Raw genomic sequence first — 13,346 nt, 5'->3', positions numbered from 1 at the left:
GTGTTAGTCAGAGTGCGCTCTGACTTTTGACCTTTCTGGAGAATACACACAATTCTTGTTGAGATGAGTCATGATCCACACCACCATAATGACTAACAGGCTCATCAGCTGTAGGAGGTGCCCTGTATGTCACACTAGGACACCTGCTGTCTTTATAAAGTGACAGAGGTAATCAGTACTTGTAGTTTAGTGTATCTTCAAGGTGTGAAGGGGCTTTTTCCGTGGCTTCTTCATCACTACACTTGCAGCAGCCAGGAAAGCACAGCTCTCCACTGGAGAGGTGTTAGGTTTCTCTGAGGTGAGCTGATTCATTCAGACCTAAACTTGAAAAATAAAAATAAATTTTAAAAAAAATCTGTTCAAATGATTTAGGATAAACAACCTGTTTGTATCTTTGCTTTTGTTTTTTGTTTTTTTAACTAGGTGACCTGAGGATGAATCTGCCTGTGCTGTGTTTGCTGCTCCTTTGTATTTTTTCAGATACTCAGCAGGTGTTTTTGGACAAATCCGGGCCATCAAGGTATTATGTATGTTTGGATTATTAGCTGCAGTTCTGAAATACGTTTGTCAGTTAAACATTCTTCGTTCTCTTCACCACTTCTTCTCCTAGATGGCTCTCATATCGGATGGAAAAGGGACATCATATGGTCGGAAAGCTCAAAAGGCATTCAGATGGAATATTCACCAGTGATTTCACACACTATCTTGATAAGATTAAGGCTAAAGACTTTGTGGAGTGGCTGACCGACCCCAAACAAGAAGGGTGAGCTGGAAAGTAACATTTGTTTGGACGCTGTTTGGATTTTACGAGGGTTTCGTAGAAGTCACTCGCTTGAATTCGTCAGTTTTTATCCACAGTATACAGTTGAATGTTAATTGCAATTATTTGCTTTTACATATATGTTTCACAGATGAAACCACCGGGATAAAACATGTTCCCATCACTGCGTTACATCATCTAGCAGCATTTAATTTTTTTTTACAATGAGTCTGCATTAAACAACACAATGTTGGTATCCTAAGATAAAGTGGACATTTAACATTTTATCTCGGCTTCATTCTTTTTTATTATTTCCATAAGGAAATGGGGGGAAAAGGATGCGTGGTTTGTTTTGTTCTGCTTTCTTAAACAAATCTCTGCAGTATGAATAAACCGAGATGCCAAATGAAAGGAAAAAAACTTGAATTTGGGATCTTTTCCAAAGCACTATGAATTCACTTGTATGCATTTCATGTTGTGTAGCACATTTTAGGATTAAATCTTATAAAGGGATGTTTTGTACTGACACTATAGACCCATCACAGGTACTATAAATGGAATAAATAAGTATTGAATAAATGGAATGAAAAAGGAATGAAGGAAAGGACCACATAGTGTTCCCAAAGTGAGACCTGCAAGCAGATGCTAGTCTTTACATATGTTTAAGGAGCTCTATGAGGATGACAAGCAAAGAATCCACCACTATACTCTTTATTTATCCACCGTTAATATCATTAAATGATCAGCACAGACTGAAGGAGCATTTTCTTATTTTTAATTTCGCAGTTATATCAGACCAAACCTTTCCAGTGATTAAAAAAATCTATTTGTTAAACTTGTTTAACAATTAAAGAAAACAAACCAGCACTAAAATAACAATTAGCAAGTTGAAGCACGACGCTCTGAACAGACACAATCTTATATCGTCTCCCTAAATTGGCCTTTTATCTGCTCGTATCTGTTTATACACGACAGAGACCACGGGTGGGTGCTGTTGTTCGGCAAATCGAAGGAATCACGCAGTTCATGCACAGGACAGGTTGATTTGGGAATTAAATAAATCAATATAAAAAATAAAGGCATTTGTTTTGTTTTTTTCAATACACATTTGCACTGTTGCACAACAAGGTTATGAAACCTTGCGGCTGCCTATATAGTCAATATTTCGTTGACAAGGAGGTGCTGGCAGATTTCATGCCGGTGGAGAGAAACAGGCCAAAGCTAGTGGAGGATGGTGGTGCAGGTTTTCATCTATAATGTTGGGAATAAATCGAGGGAGGGGCTTTTCACGTTTTATGAGACTCACTGGTTTCTTCCTCTCTGGTTTCCGTTCTCCCTCCTCAGGGGAGAACAGGGGGGGAGGGGAGAAGGAGGGAGCATCCTCTGATCTTAGTCAAGGGTTGAAACGGGATCAGATAGTATGGACACACCCCCTTTTAACTCCTGGCTATTCGCATTTTTACGTTGAACATCAGGGAAGTGAAGGATGAGGCAGAAGGGACTAAAAGCTCAAAAAGCGGACAACGCCAGTTTCAGTGCTGTAACATGATTACCAACAATAACACTCGTGACTGTGTCGGTTATAAAAAGCCAAACTTGTCTATGAAGCCCAGCCGTGGCACGTTTAAATTTAGCTGCTCAGGTTTTCCCACGGAGAAACCACACGCTATGTGGCAACCTAGCCTATTTCAGAAGGTGGGGGGCAATGAGAAGGAGGGGGAGAGAGAGTGGGGTGGGTGTGGACCTATACGAAGCTCCACTAAACACTTTTTTTTTTAAACGGTGGGCTTAGTCGGTTGCGCTTCTTCCGTGCAGCCCCACCCAGAAAGCTTCACATCCCGTGCAGAGGATGCTCGTCCGCCTGGTTCCACCTCCGGCACCAAGGACAGCTCCTCCGCAGAGCGAGCAGCAACGCCCGCTGCCGTCAGGGGGGATTGCTGCTCTCAGATGTGCTTAGCGAGTCTAATTTAAGATGAAATGCCTTTATTATAGTGTTGTTGTTTTTTTGTTTCGCGGGGGGGGAGCCAGTGTGACCAGGCTGCTCACGGAGGCATTGGGCCAAATTAGGAGTGCGCTGCTGAGTCAGCCTCGACTGCTGCATTAATTTATCTGCACTGCAGTGCTCCAGCACCTCCCATCTCCCTTTTCTGGCTCCCTCCTCTTCCTCTCTCTCTCTCTTCCTCTCTCTCACAGTCTGCCCTGGTGTATGTGGTAATGCAGCGTTTAGAAGAGAAAGAGCTGGAGGATTGTCAGCGAGAACAAGATTTTGTAAAATGCATATGCGCACGTAAAAGACCAAAAAACAGGGAAAAAAAGGGAGGGTGAGTCCGAGGAAGTGCGGGGGAGAAAGAGAGAGAGCGAGGGAGGGAGGGGGATGCTTAAAGTGAAGAGTCCACGTGACTTGGAGGAGCTGGGAACCAGCAAGACGGAATTTTGTAACGTGGCAAAAAAAGGGAAAATAGAGCAGAGGGAGGTTCTCCACGGAGAGCTGGCCATCTTTTCAGTGTGAGGACAACTCAAAGCATCATTGACATAGCCTCCACCTCCACCTCCACCTGCTCCATACAGTGTTAACTAATGGAAACACAACATGATCAATATCCCCCTGGCATGCCTTTCTCATGCGGTATACTGTGAGGTTGCTGGGGTGGAGACTTTGATATCATACCTCTGGGCGATTACTTTATAGTGGACCACAAATAAGAGCGTCACCGCACAAATGGACTACATAATGATGGGGCTATAGTCCATCTTCTGCCTGCAAGGGGGTGTTGACACGGGCTCTTAACAAACTCAATAAGTCCATTAGGTTTGAAAGGCTGCCTTTCAAGAAACCAGCTCCATTTCACAGGATGCTCTGCGATTCTCCTCCATCCAAACCCAGCACCACAAAAGTAAACTACACAAAATGGTGACCACATGAAGTGCACACAGTGAACGTGAAAGGAAGTCAGACATGGCACTCTAGTCAAAGAGAAATAAACGTCTCGTTTAGAAACAACAACAGCACAGGAGGTGTAACTGGAAGGCTGCTTTATTGGTAATAAAAAGGTTCGTGCTCAAATGAAGACAATCTTTCATATATTCTTACCAAGAGTCCAAGTGGTTGTGCAACACACCATCATATTGTACTGTATAACCTCTTTTATCACGGTGTCAAATGATAACAACAGTTTGAAAAGCACTTTTTTTTTTAAATTTTTCAGCAAAAAAAGGTAAGAAAAAAACGCCCATAATAAACCATGCTTTAAAAAAAAGGATGAGTCCTATAATCAAATATTGATACAAAATAAATTTCAGATGGAAACAGAAATATATAGAAGAAAGAAAACCAAAATATAGAAGGCAAGCTGCTTTTTCACAAGCCAAGTGGGTGACACACATAGCACTAAGAACAGGACTTTTTTTTTTTGAGTTAGCTGTTTTTCTGTTAACATCACACACTGTTGAATATTAAGATGAAGTGGGGTGTTCTGGATCATCCTCTGGCAGTATTTCTAAGCCGACATCCCTGATTAATGTTGTGCTCACCCCCCAAAACCTCCTACCCTCCACAGTTTCGAAATATGTTTTGGTTTCTTTCTCTCTCTCTTTAACATTTTTTTCAGTGTGGCATTGACATCCAAATTTGCAGAAAAAGCAGAAAAAAGGCACATGCCATAGAGTGGAACACTAGAAAGAAACCATTCAACGAAAATAACGTGAGAATGAGAAGCAAGTACGCGACTCTGTGTGTTGAGCTGCAATGGCACTGATGTGTTGGGCATGTTGAGGAAAACGTTTTTTTAAAAAGTCCCCGTGGTAGGAATTGTCTCAGGTTGCGTGAGGCAGTCAGTCACACCAGCTGACGTCCTTCTTGGAAGAGATCACCGGTGATGTTGGTGGGCAGTGAGGAAAAGTCACCTTCGTGTGTCTGTGACTGTGGGTGCGTCCTGTATACTCTGACCGTGAGAGATATGACAGTTAAGTGAGAAATGTGCTGGTAACATTATCCGTTTGTCATGTTTAGGCTACATCCAGTAACATCGCACATGAGATATTCCCCAACATAGAAGGGTGCTGGAAACAACCAGTTTTAGACATCCACTGAACGTGTTGCACATAAATTAAATGTGACAAACAGTGTTCCTTCTGTTTTACGTATATACATATAGACATATATGTATACATGTATATATCTTTTGTATTATATAATATCTATATTTCATTCAATTTCCGTCAACAAAGTGAAAAGTGTCTCAAAAAATCCAAAAGGTAACAAATGTGACAAAGGGCATAGCTGGAAGCCATTCTATATTGTTGTTATTATTCTCTTTTTTTTTTTTTCGATTATTAGTAGTAACATTTTTAAAATTCCGTATTTACAAAAAAACACAACAAAGCATGCCGATAAAATAAAAGAATATAATACAATATTTATAGTTTCCTCTCAAAAAGTTCATTCTTTTTCAGCGATTGTGCCATTTTACATCAGAGCCTGCACTGTACATATATATGTTTTTGTGTTCTTTTTATTTTTTTGTCTTTTTTTCTTTTTGCTCGTTTTTTTGTTTGTTTTTCTTTTTTTTTCTTTTTTTTCAAGTGTGAATGCATCATTCTAAAACATTACATCCAAGATGAGCATGGGTAAATCTGATGACGTTACCTACACCTCCTGTGGTTCTCGTTGGGAATGTATTTGGTTTCAGTGTGCAGCAGCCAAACTGATTCAGAGACCTCATATTGTAAACAGACCTCAGTCATTGTTGTACAGGGATTCTGGTATAGGCAGTGTTAAACACACCAAATGGCATTAGTGGTGTGATGATGGATGCCGGATTTAAGTCCGGTCATCCACTTATAAATAGGACCATCACTCTGTGTAGAAAACAAATGGCAGTAACACCTATGGATGGCAGTTGCGTCTTGTCTAGAAACAGACAAAGCCTCGGTTTTTTTTGTCCTTGTTTTTTTTTTGTTTGTTTGTTTTTTAATATGAAAAACACCCACAAAGCTTATTATACAACATAACTGCGTCGATTGAGAGGCCTGCCTGATGTATTTTTTCGGCGAGTGTTAGCCCTCCTAATTCCATTCCTGGCTAATTACTTCTGAAGCAGGTGACAGCGTTTTGAAAGGCTGCAAATATGTGAAAAGATGGTGCGAGTCTGGGTCCAACACCACACAGTGTTTTGAAAGGTCCCACAAAAGCACATTGATACACTGACAAACATGGGACTTTCAGCACTCCGACTCAGACCAAAGCACTACTCTGTTCATCTGCATTCATCTTCTCATGGCAGTCAGTCTTTAACTCTGAAGGGAAGATCTCGAACTATTTATTGGTCCACCGTTATCTGCTGACGCTTATCACACAGCAACCTCCCTGAAATACCAAACAGCATCCATTTAACACTAGCCCTATCGCTATCCACCTTACTTATAGGCTGGGCGTGTCCTGGTGATAATTCACTGCTAACTCCGTGGTATCAGATGGCCCAGTGTCATTCCCACTGATAAAAGCCATTAAAAGGACATCAGAGAAGGACTTCGAGGCTTTTCCTGAAGCTGGCAACTCAAAATGTTTGAAAAGCACTGCCTAAGAAATCATATCACTGGGAAATTCTGAATCAGTAAAAGTGTTCAATGTTTTTACCCAAACAATTTTAAGTTCTCCCACTAGCCCTATACACTCACACACACAAAATAAAGAACCAACAAACCACAAAAACCACAACCATATTTCTGTCCCCTCTGCAGGAACTACAGCAGTAACGGGAACACCAACTGATGCCACGAGCACTAGTGCCAGATATGGATTCCTTGGCGTGAAACATCACCTCCCCTCGCTGCCCTAATAAGGACCACAGGAAACAACAAAAGTGACTCAATGGTGAGTAAACAAAGAGATGTATGCCCCAGATTTGGCCCTCTAAATCTGCGTAGCCTCAACATGAGGATATTCTGCTTCATAATACTCTTTATCGTTGATAAACATCCAAAGCGGCAAAAAAAACGCTTCGACTTCGTGTTGTTGGCTGATCCCACTGAGACTTTGCATCTGAGTACTTACATCTTTCATTCACATTAAAAACAAAAATAATTAGGAGCTGAATCAGAAGATCTGTCAGTTCAAAAAGGAGAACTAGTGAAGGGTGACAGGGATCATAGAAATATCATTCCCCCAATGCTCTTTGTTTCCATCTAAAGTTCTTGTAATTTCCTGCGTGGACAGCCTCTAACTTGTAGTCAAGCCACTGCAGTGGTCTGAGAATTAGTGTCTTGTGGACTATGATTACTCATGCATGATTCCTGGTCAAAACATGCCTTCATGCAAGTCATTTCTATGCATTGAACGAGCACAATAATTATTATTTATCTGGAACTCGGTCTGAGCAAGTCTCCTTCAGCCCAAGTCAAAACGATGACTAATGACCCCTACCCAGTGAGTGTGAAAGCCCATGTAGAAAATGTCTTTTTCAGTGTCAGTATAACAAAGAGAAGATGGAAAGACCAGTGACATGGGCTAAATGTTATCTTTTTTTTTCTTTCCTTTTTTTTTTTTTTTGCTGCTCAAATAATGTAAAGATGCAAGTATACTCGGCACAAACAAACAAAAATCTTTGTCTACGGTTCTGGGTTTCCCCTCCCTCACTAGTGTTTCTTTCAAAGCTAAACTTGCTCGGTTGATCACCGTTTTCTCCTCGATAAAGATGGTAAACTCAGCATTTAAGACCCTCCTTTAGACTGCTAATACAGTTCTCCTTGGGATCGGCATGATCCAGTCCCGCAGCAAAGCTCCGGGGTTCCACACTCGGTGGTGGCAGGTATTTCGCAATTGTCCAATCATCTGGCAGAGATTTCTGTATCTTGGCAGTTGGTCCCCAAAGAAATAGTGTGCCAATGGCCAGCACACTGTGAGTTACTGTTTTTCAGCATTGTTTTTTTTTTTAATTCCTCATTTCTATGAGCTTGGTCTCAATGCAGAAAAAGTTCAGCAGTAAACTGATTGTGTTTGGTTCAGCTGTCTGTGACGACATAGGAAACCACATTGCCTCAGCAGTATTTGAATATGTAAACATTTTTTTTTTGTTGGGTTTTTTTTTTTGTTATATTTCTCTTGCTTGCAAATGATCATCACTTTTTGACATTTGTTGGGTTCAGGCTCAGAGTCTCGTCTGGCTGTGTTTATTGGGTTTTAAGAGTCACTGAATCCTAACACTTGGATTCCCACTCATCTTTTTGGTTTTTGTCCTTCTCTTTCCTGGCCCACTCCTCCTTGTTATCATCCTGTTTCTCCTTTTCGGGTTTGGTCACGCTGTCGTTAAGACGGCAGAGAGGCTGTGGATGGTGTGCTCTCCTTCTTCTCCTGATTGGTCCCACCGTTCTCCAGCTTATTGTTAGCAAAAATGCGCTTGAAGATGATCCCGCGCCTGATGAGGTGAGCGCGGTAGGCATTCTGGATAGTTCTGGCAGAGACATCCTCCTGTTTGCGGCGGAGGGTGGTGGTGATGGGTTCATACGACACTTTGGAGGGGTTGGCTGCCACGAAACGCTCCTCCATCTGCTGCCTCAGCATGTCCAACTCACCGCTGTCACCCAGCACACGCTTTGTGAAGGCAAACAAGATGTCCAGGCAGTGTATGCGATCGCACTCACCATGGGCATGTCCATGGCAATTAGTTCTATAGTGTTGGGCTTTGGCACACGAAGCGGGTGCTCCAAAGCATCAGCAAAGTCAGGTAGCTTGGCAAAAGAAATGAACTGAGAGGCAGTGGGATCGAACTTCTCCCAGATCTCATAGAAGGTCTCAAAGTCGTCCTCGCTGAGGGGATCGGCGCTTTCCTCTGTAGCCACGCTGAAGTTCTCCAGGATGATGGCGATGTACATGTTAACCACAATCAGGAAAGATATGATGATATACATGACAAAAAAGAAGATTCCCACTGACGGGTTACCACAGTCACCTTTCACTGAAGTCCCAGGGTTCTCCAAGTTGGGATCACAGTCTGGCGGGTAGTTGAGGATCGGCAGTAGCAAGCCATCCCAGCCAGCCGATGTGGTGATCATGAACAGGATGATCATGCTGTTGCCAAAGGTCTCAAAGTTGTACAAGTCATCAATCCCCGCTCCATGTTTTACGTAGCCAAAGTTAGACATGCCAAATATGGAGAAGATGAACATGACGAGGAAGAGCAGTAGGCCAATATTGAAAAGAGCTGGCAGTGACATCATCAAAGCAAAGAGTAAAGTCCGGATGCCCTTTGCTCCTTTGATCAGACGAAGAATACGGCCAATACGAGCCAACCTGATTACCCTAAACAAGGTCGGTGACACAAAGTACTTCTCAATAAGGTCAGCCAGGAACATACTGAGAAAAAGGAAAAGGGGAAAAAGAAGAAAGGAAGTATAATCAGTATTTCGCTTCTTGAGGTGATATTTCTAAATCATGTGCTCTCTACTTCATCTTTCTAGTCTCTCACTCACCAACAATGGACAGGATGACCACCACAACGTCAAAGATATTCCAGCCGTTGGTGAAGTAATAGTGGCGGAGCGCGAAAAGCTTCAGCAAGAACTCCGTGGTAAAGACTACAATAAAGATGAAGTTGACCCAGTAGAGGACGTTCTCGGTTTCACCTGACTGATCGTCCGTTTCCACCATCATGGTGACCATGTTGAGGCAGATTAGTATCATGATGGAGATGTCAAAGACTTGCTGCGTCACAAAGTCAAACACCATCCCCTGGATTTTATTCTAAATGGTCAGAGGACAAGGAGATTAGACATATATGAGGTTTTAGCCAAACACGTTATACGCTGAATAAGCTAACACATTTGTCTAATGAAAAAATACTACCTGTGGTCGAGGAATCGGTTTCTGTTGGCTTTTTGGATCCCAGCTTTTCATGGCGTTGTAGTACTTCTTCTGTTCCTCTGTCATGAAGATGTCCTGACCTCCAAAGTAAAGGGACAAAGACAGATTTGGTTATAATCATATCCCAACAAAATGGAAACTCGCTTGTACAAAACAGGAAATTAAAATTTTCTTATCTTTTTCTTTTGCTGGTTGAAGTTGTCAATGATCACACCAATGAAGAGGTTCAGGGTAAAGAAGGAGCCAAATATGATGAAGACAACAAAGTAGATGTACATGTAGATATTGACTTCGTAGTCAGGCTGTTTCTCCACCTTGGAGAAAGGAAAACATGTGTGAAAGCAGTTTTGTATTTTATTGACACAACATGTAAAGGAACAGTTTAAGACCATCTTGCCAAGAGTTAAAGGAAGAGGTTACAATTTAATTCTCCAAATTCACTATCGAGACTGGAAACAAGAAATAGATCGGGTGGCTCCGCCCAAAGGTAACGAAATCTGCCTCTCAGCACTTCTAAATACTAATAATAAACAGTAATTTATTTTATGTAAGAAACATAAAAACTGAAATCATCATTTCATGGAATTGGGCTATTTCCCCTAAAAAGTTATCAATTTTTGCCACTTTATCACAATTCAGCAGGTTTTTAGCCAAAATGTTTCTTGGTCATCACCAAAATTAACCCTGGCTGTCTAAAGCCAGATCTAACCACGAATTAATCAGCTCTTCATGCTAATCTACGTGTTACCATTTCTAACTCTTAGTAACAAATTAAATAAACAAAATGTTGAACTACTTTTTTAAAAGCAATTTGCACACTTGCACAAAGTTATGTATCCCAAATTAGAGTCATACAGATATATATAGATATACCTCTCTTGAATCCACAGCTGCATACATAATGTCCATCCACCCTTTGAATGTGGCCTTTTAAAAAGAGAGACATGGTTAAATATTTTTGTATAAGCTAAGAAAATAATAAAAGAAAATTATAAATTGCAATCATGGCAAACCGAAACCTGAAGTACATCCTGTGGTACAGCTTGTGTACAGAAAGAAGCGAGTGAACGAAGAAAAAAGGTATATGAAGAGACGAGCCAATATACACCATGAGTATGAACAATAGGCATTATAGTACTGTGAAAAGCAAAAAACAAATGGATTGTGAAGTAACAACAGATCTTTAAGTGTAGAACACGAAGAAACACAAAAAATGAGAGTAAATGAGAAAGGGGGAAAAAGGCGGTGAGAACAAAGAAATGGATTCTGTGAGCGACTAGGTGTGATGCTCTCACCACTTGCAGCAGTGCAAGATAGCCGGCGCCCACATTGTCAAAGTTGATTTTGACATTCTTCCACCTGACCTCAGAATAGTTTAGGTTAATGAGCTCGAAGCACTGGGTCTTGTTGTCGACCACGCTGGGTGGGAAAATATTCCCTCGGATGTCTCATTGAAACAGTAGTAGTACTTGCCCGCAAAGAGATTGACCCCCCATGATACTGAAAATCAGCCAAAAGATGAGGCAAACCAGCAACACATTCATAATGGAAGGGATGGCACCCACCAAGGCGTTGACTACCACCTAGACCAGACCAGGGGAGACAGGACATGACAATGTCAGAACCGTAATAACGAACACACATCACTCCACCCCTGTGACACTACATATTGTTATGGCATTACAGGTAAAATTCAACCATTTGATACAGGTGTGTTAAGAGGAGCTGTGAAATTCCACTATGGCTTCGTGTAGATGAAAACACAGCACTGTGAGGTGCATACTGAACTGTGGGCAATTACTAAGACGGAGAGTTGTATCAGTCCCAGCCTAATTAGAGCAGCACTGATGCGACTCTGATATGCTCTTTGATCTGCTGAAAGCATGCAGCTAGAGCTGCTTAAGGGACACTCAAGCACACACACACACACACACACACACGTTCTATAGTGCCACCCCATATAAATACCTTTAAGAGTCGTATGTTTATGATAAAAATGGTACATTTTTAAAAATAAAAGTCATTTTTATTTTGATGTTATCATTTTACTATTTTGCACATGGCTTTTCACATGTGATGGGATGCATTTATTAAAACAAACCAGATTGGTAAGTTGATATCTGCAAGTAATGGTAGCATGTTAATTTGGCTGACTATTTATACACTACAGCAGCGGTCCCCAACCTTTTTTGCGCCACGATCCGGTTTATGCCCGACCAATATTTTCACGGACCAGCCTTTAAGGTAAGGGTTTAAGGTTAAGTAATGGTAGCATGTTATTTGGCTTGACTATTTATACACTACAGTAGATTTGGTTCTATTAGGTTGTAAATAGGTAATAGGCATCACACACACAAACACATGTTCCAAGTCACCAATCTTACAAATATATTTTAGAATTGCATATTTACAGTATAAATGGTACTTAAAAAGTAAAACTTATTTTATTTTTATAATGATCTTTTCTAATATTTAGTACGTGACATGTACATGGCTTTCACATGTGATGTCTAGTATTAAAACTACCACAGTATGGCAGAAAATGCTATAACAGTTACTATAAATAAAAGTGATTTAATGTCTGTAAGTGACTGTAACATGTTGATCTGGCTTGACTATTTATACACTACAGTATATTTGGTTCTGTTAGGTTGTAAATAGGTAATAGGCATCTACACACAAACACATGTTCCAAGTCACCAATCTTACAAATATATTTTAGAATTGCATATTTACAGTATAAATGGTACTTAAAAAATAAAAACCTATTTTATTTTTATAATGATCTTTTCTAATATTTAGTACGTGACATGTGCATGGCTTTCACATGTGATGTCTAGTATTAAACTACCACAGTATGGCAGAAAATGTTATAACAGTTACTATAAATAAAAGTGATTTAATGTCTGTAAGTGACTGTAACATGTTGATCTGGCTTGACTATTTATACACTACAATATATTTGGTTCTGTTACGTTGTAGATAGGTAATAGGCATCCACACACAAACACATGTTCCAAGGCACCAATCTTACAAATATATTTAAGAATCGCAATATTACGATATACATGGTACTTTAAAAAAGATTAAAAAATCACTATAAAAAAGCCACTTTTTTAATATGATAGTTCTATTATTTGCTGCATGGCATGACTTTTACACGTGGAGTATTAAACAACCACAGTATGGCAGTAATTTTCAATGACAGTTTTCTATATTAAAAAAACACAAGTTTAGTAAGTTAATTTCTTAAAGTGACTTTTACATTTTAATTAGACTATTTATACACTACAATATATTTGGTCCTATTAGGTTGTAGGTAGGTAGCACTCACAAGCACCCACACATACACATGAACACACTTCCCAAGGTTTATCTCTGTTTAAGACTCACAAAATTGCCAAGTGTTCCTGTTATTATTTTATATGTACGTAAATTTTTTTTTTATATAAATTTACAAAAAACTAATAAAGATCAAATAATAAAAGAAAAAATTTGACAGTTTTGCAAGTGGGAAATACAATTTCCCGAAAAGTTGATTCTGTTCATCTGGACGTAGCGTTTTCAGTTGGAGAAATCTTTTGTCACTCATCCAAATGACCTAGACAGGTCAAACTTATAAAGAGTACACTTGCATAATGACAGAAACTAGCACCGCTGACAAACAATGGGCTGTGAGGTCAATGATCGATGTTGATCGATGGTCATGACAATATGCATTGATCAAGA

At 40.2% G+C, this 13,346-nt stretch overlaps 2 protein-coding genes across 2 annotated transcripts in view; one reads left to right on the top strand and one right to left on the bottom strand.

The window, feature by feature from the left end:
- The first annotated feature begins 70 nt into the window (after positions 1-70).
- Positions 71-908, top strand: LOC146495359 (glucagon-1-like). Its single transcript, XM_085147195.1, has 3 exons — positions 71-110; positions 424-520; positions 611-908. The coding sequence occupies exons 1-3, from the start codon at positions 71-73 to the stop codon at positions 765-767; spliced, it is 294 nt and encodes a 97-aa protein (XP_085003321.1). The 3' UTR covers positions 768-908.
- A 2,868-nt stretch (positions 909-3,776) lies between these two features.
- scn8aa (sodium channel, voltage gated, type VIII, alpha subunit a) overlaps positions 3,777-13,346 on the bottom strand; it is a 54,182-nt gene continuing 44,612 nt past the window's right edge. The window contains 10 exon segments of the mRNA XM_085146503.1: positions 3,777-8,065; positions 8,067-8,392; positions 8,395-9,111; positions 9,227-9,497; positions 9,600-9,704; positions 9,794-9,931; positions 10,491-10,544; positions 10,913-11,056; positions 11,059-11,109; positions 11,111-11,200. Of these exon segments, the coding sequence (XP_085002629.1) occupies positions 7,955-8,065; positions 8,067-8,392; positions 8,395-9,111; positions 9,227-9,497; positions 9,600-9,704; positions 9,794-9,931; positions 10,491-10,544; positions 10,913-11,056; positions 11,059-11,109; positions 11,111-11,200 (2,007 nt within the window). The 3' untranslated portion in view covers positions 3,777-7,954.

The sequence above is a fragment of the Neolamprologus multifasciatus genome, chromosome 20, assembly GCF_963576455.1.
Source record: "Neolamprologus multifasciatus chromosome 20, fNeoMul1.2, whole genome shotgun sequence".
NCBI classification, from domain to species: domain Eukaryota; kingdom Metazoa; phylum Chordata; class Actinopteri; order Cichliformes; family Cichlidae; genus Neolamprologus; species Neolamprologus multifasciatus.
The sequence above is the reverse complement of the archived record's forward strand: the minus strand, read 5'-3'. Positions and strand labels throughout refer to the sequence as shown.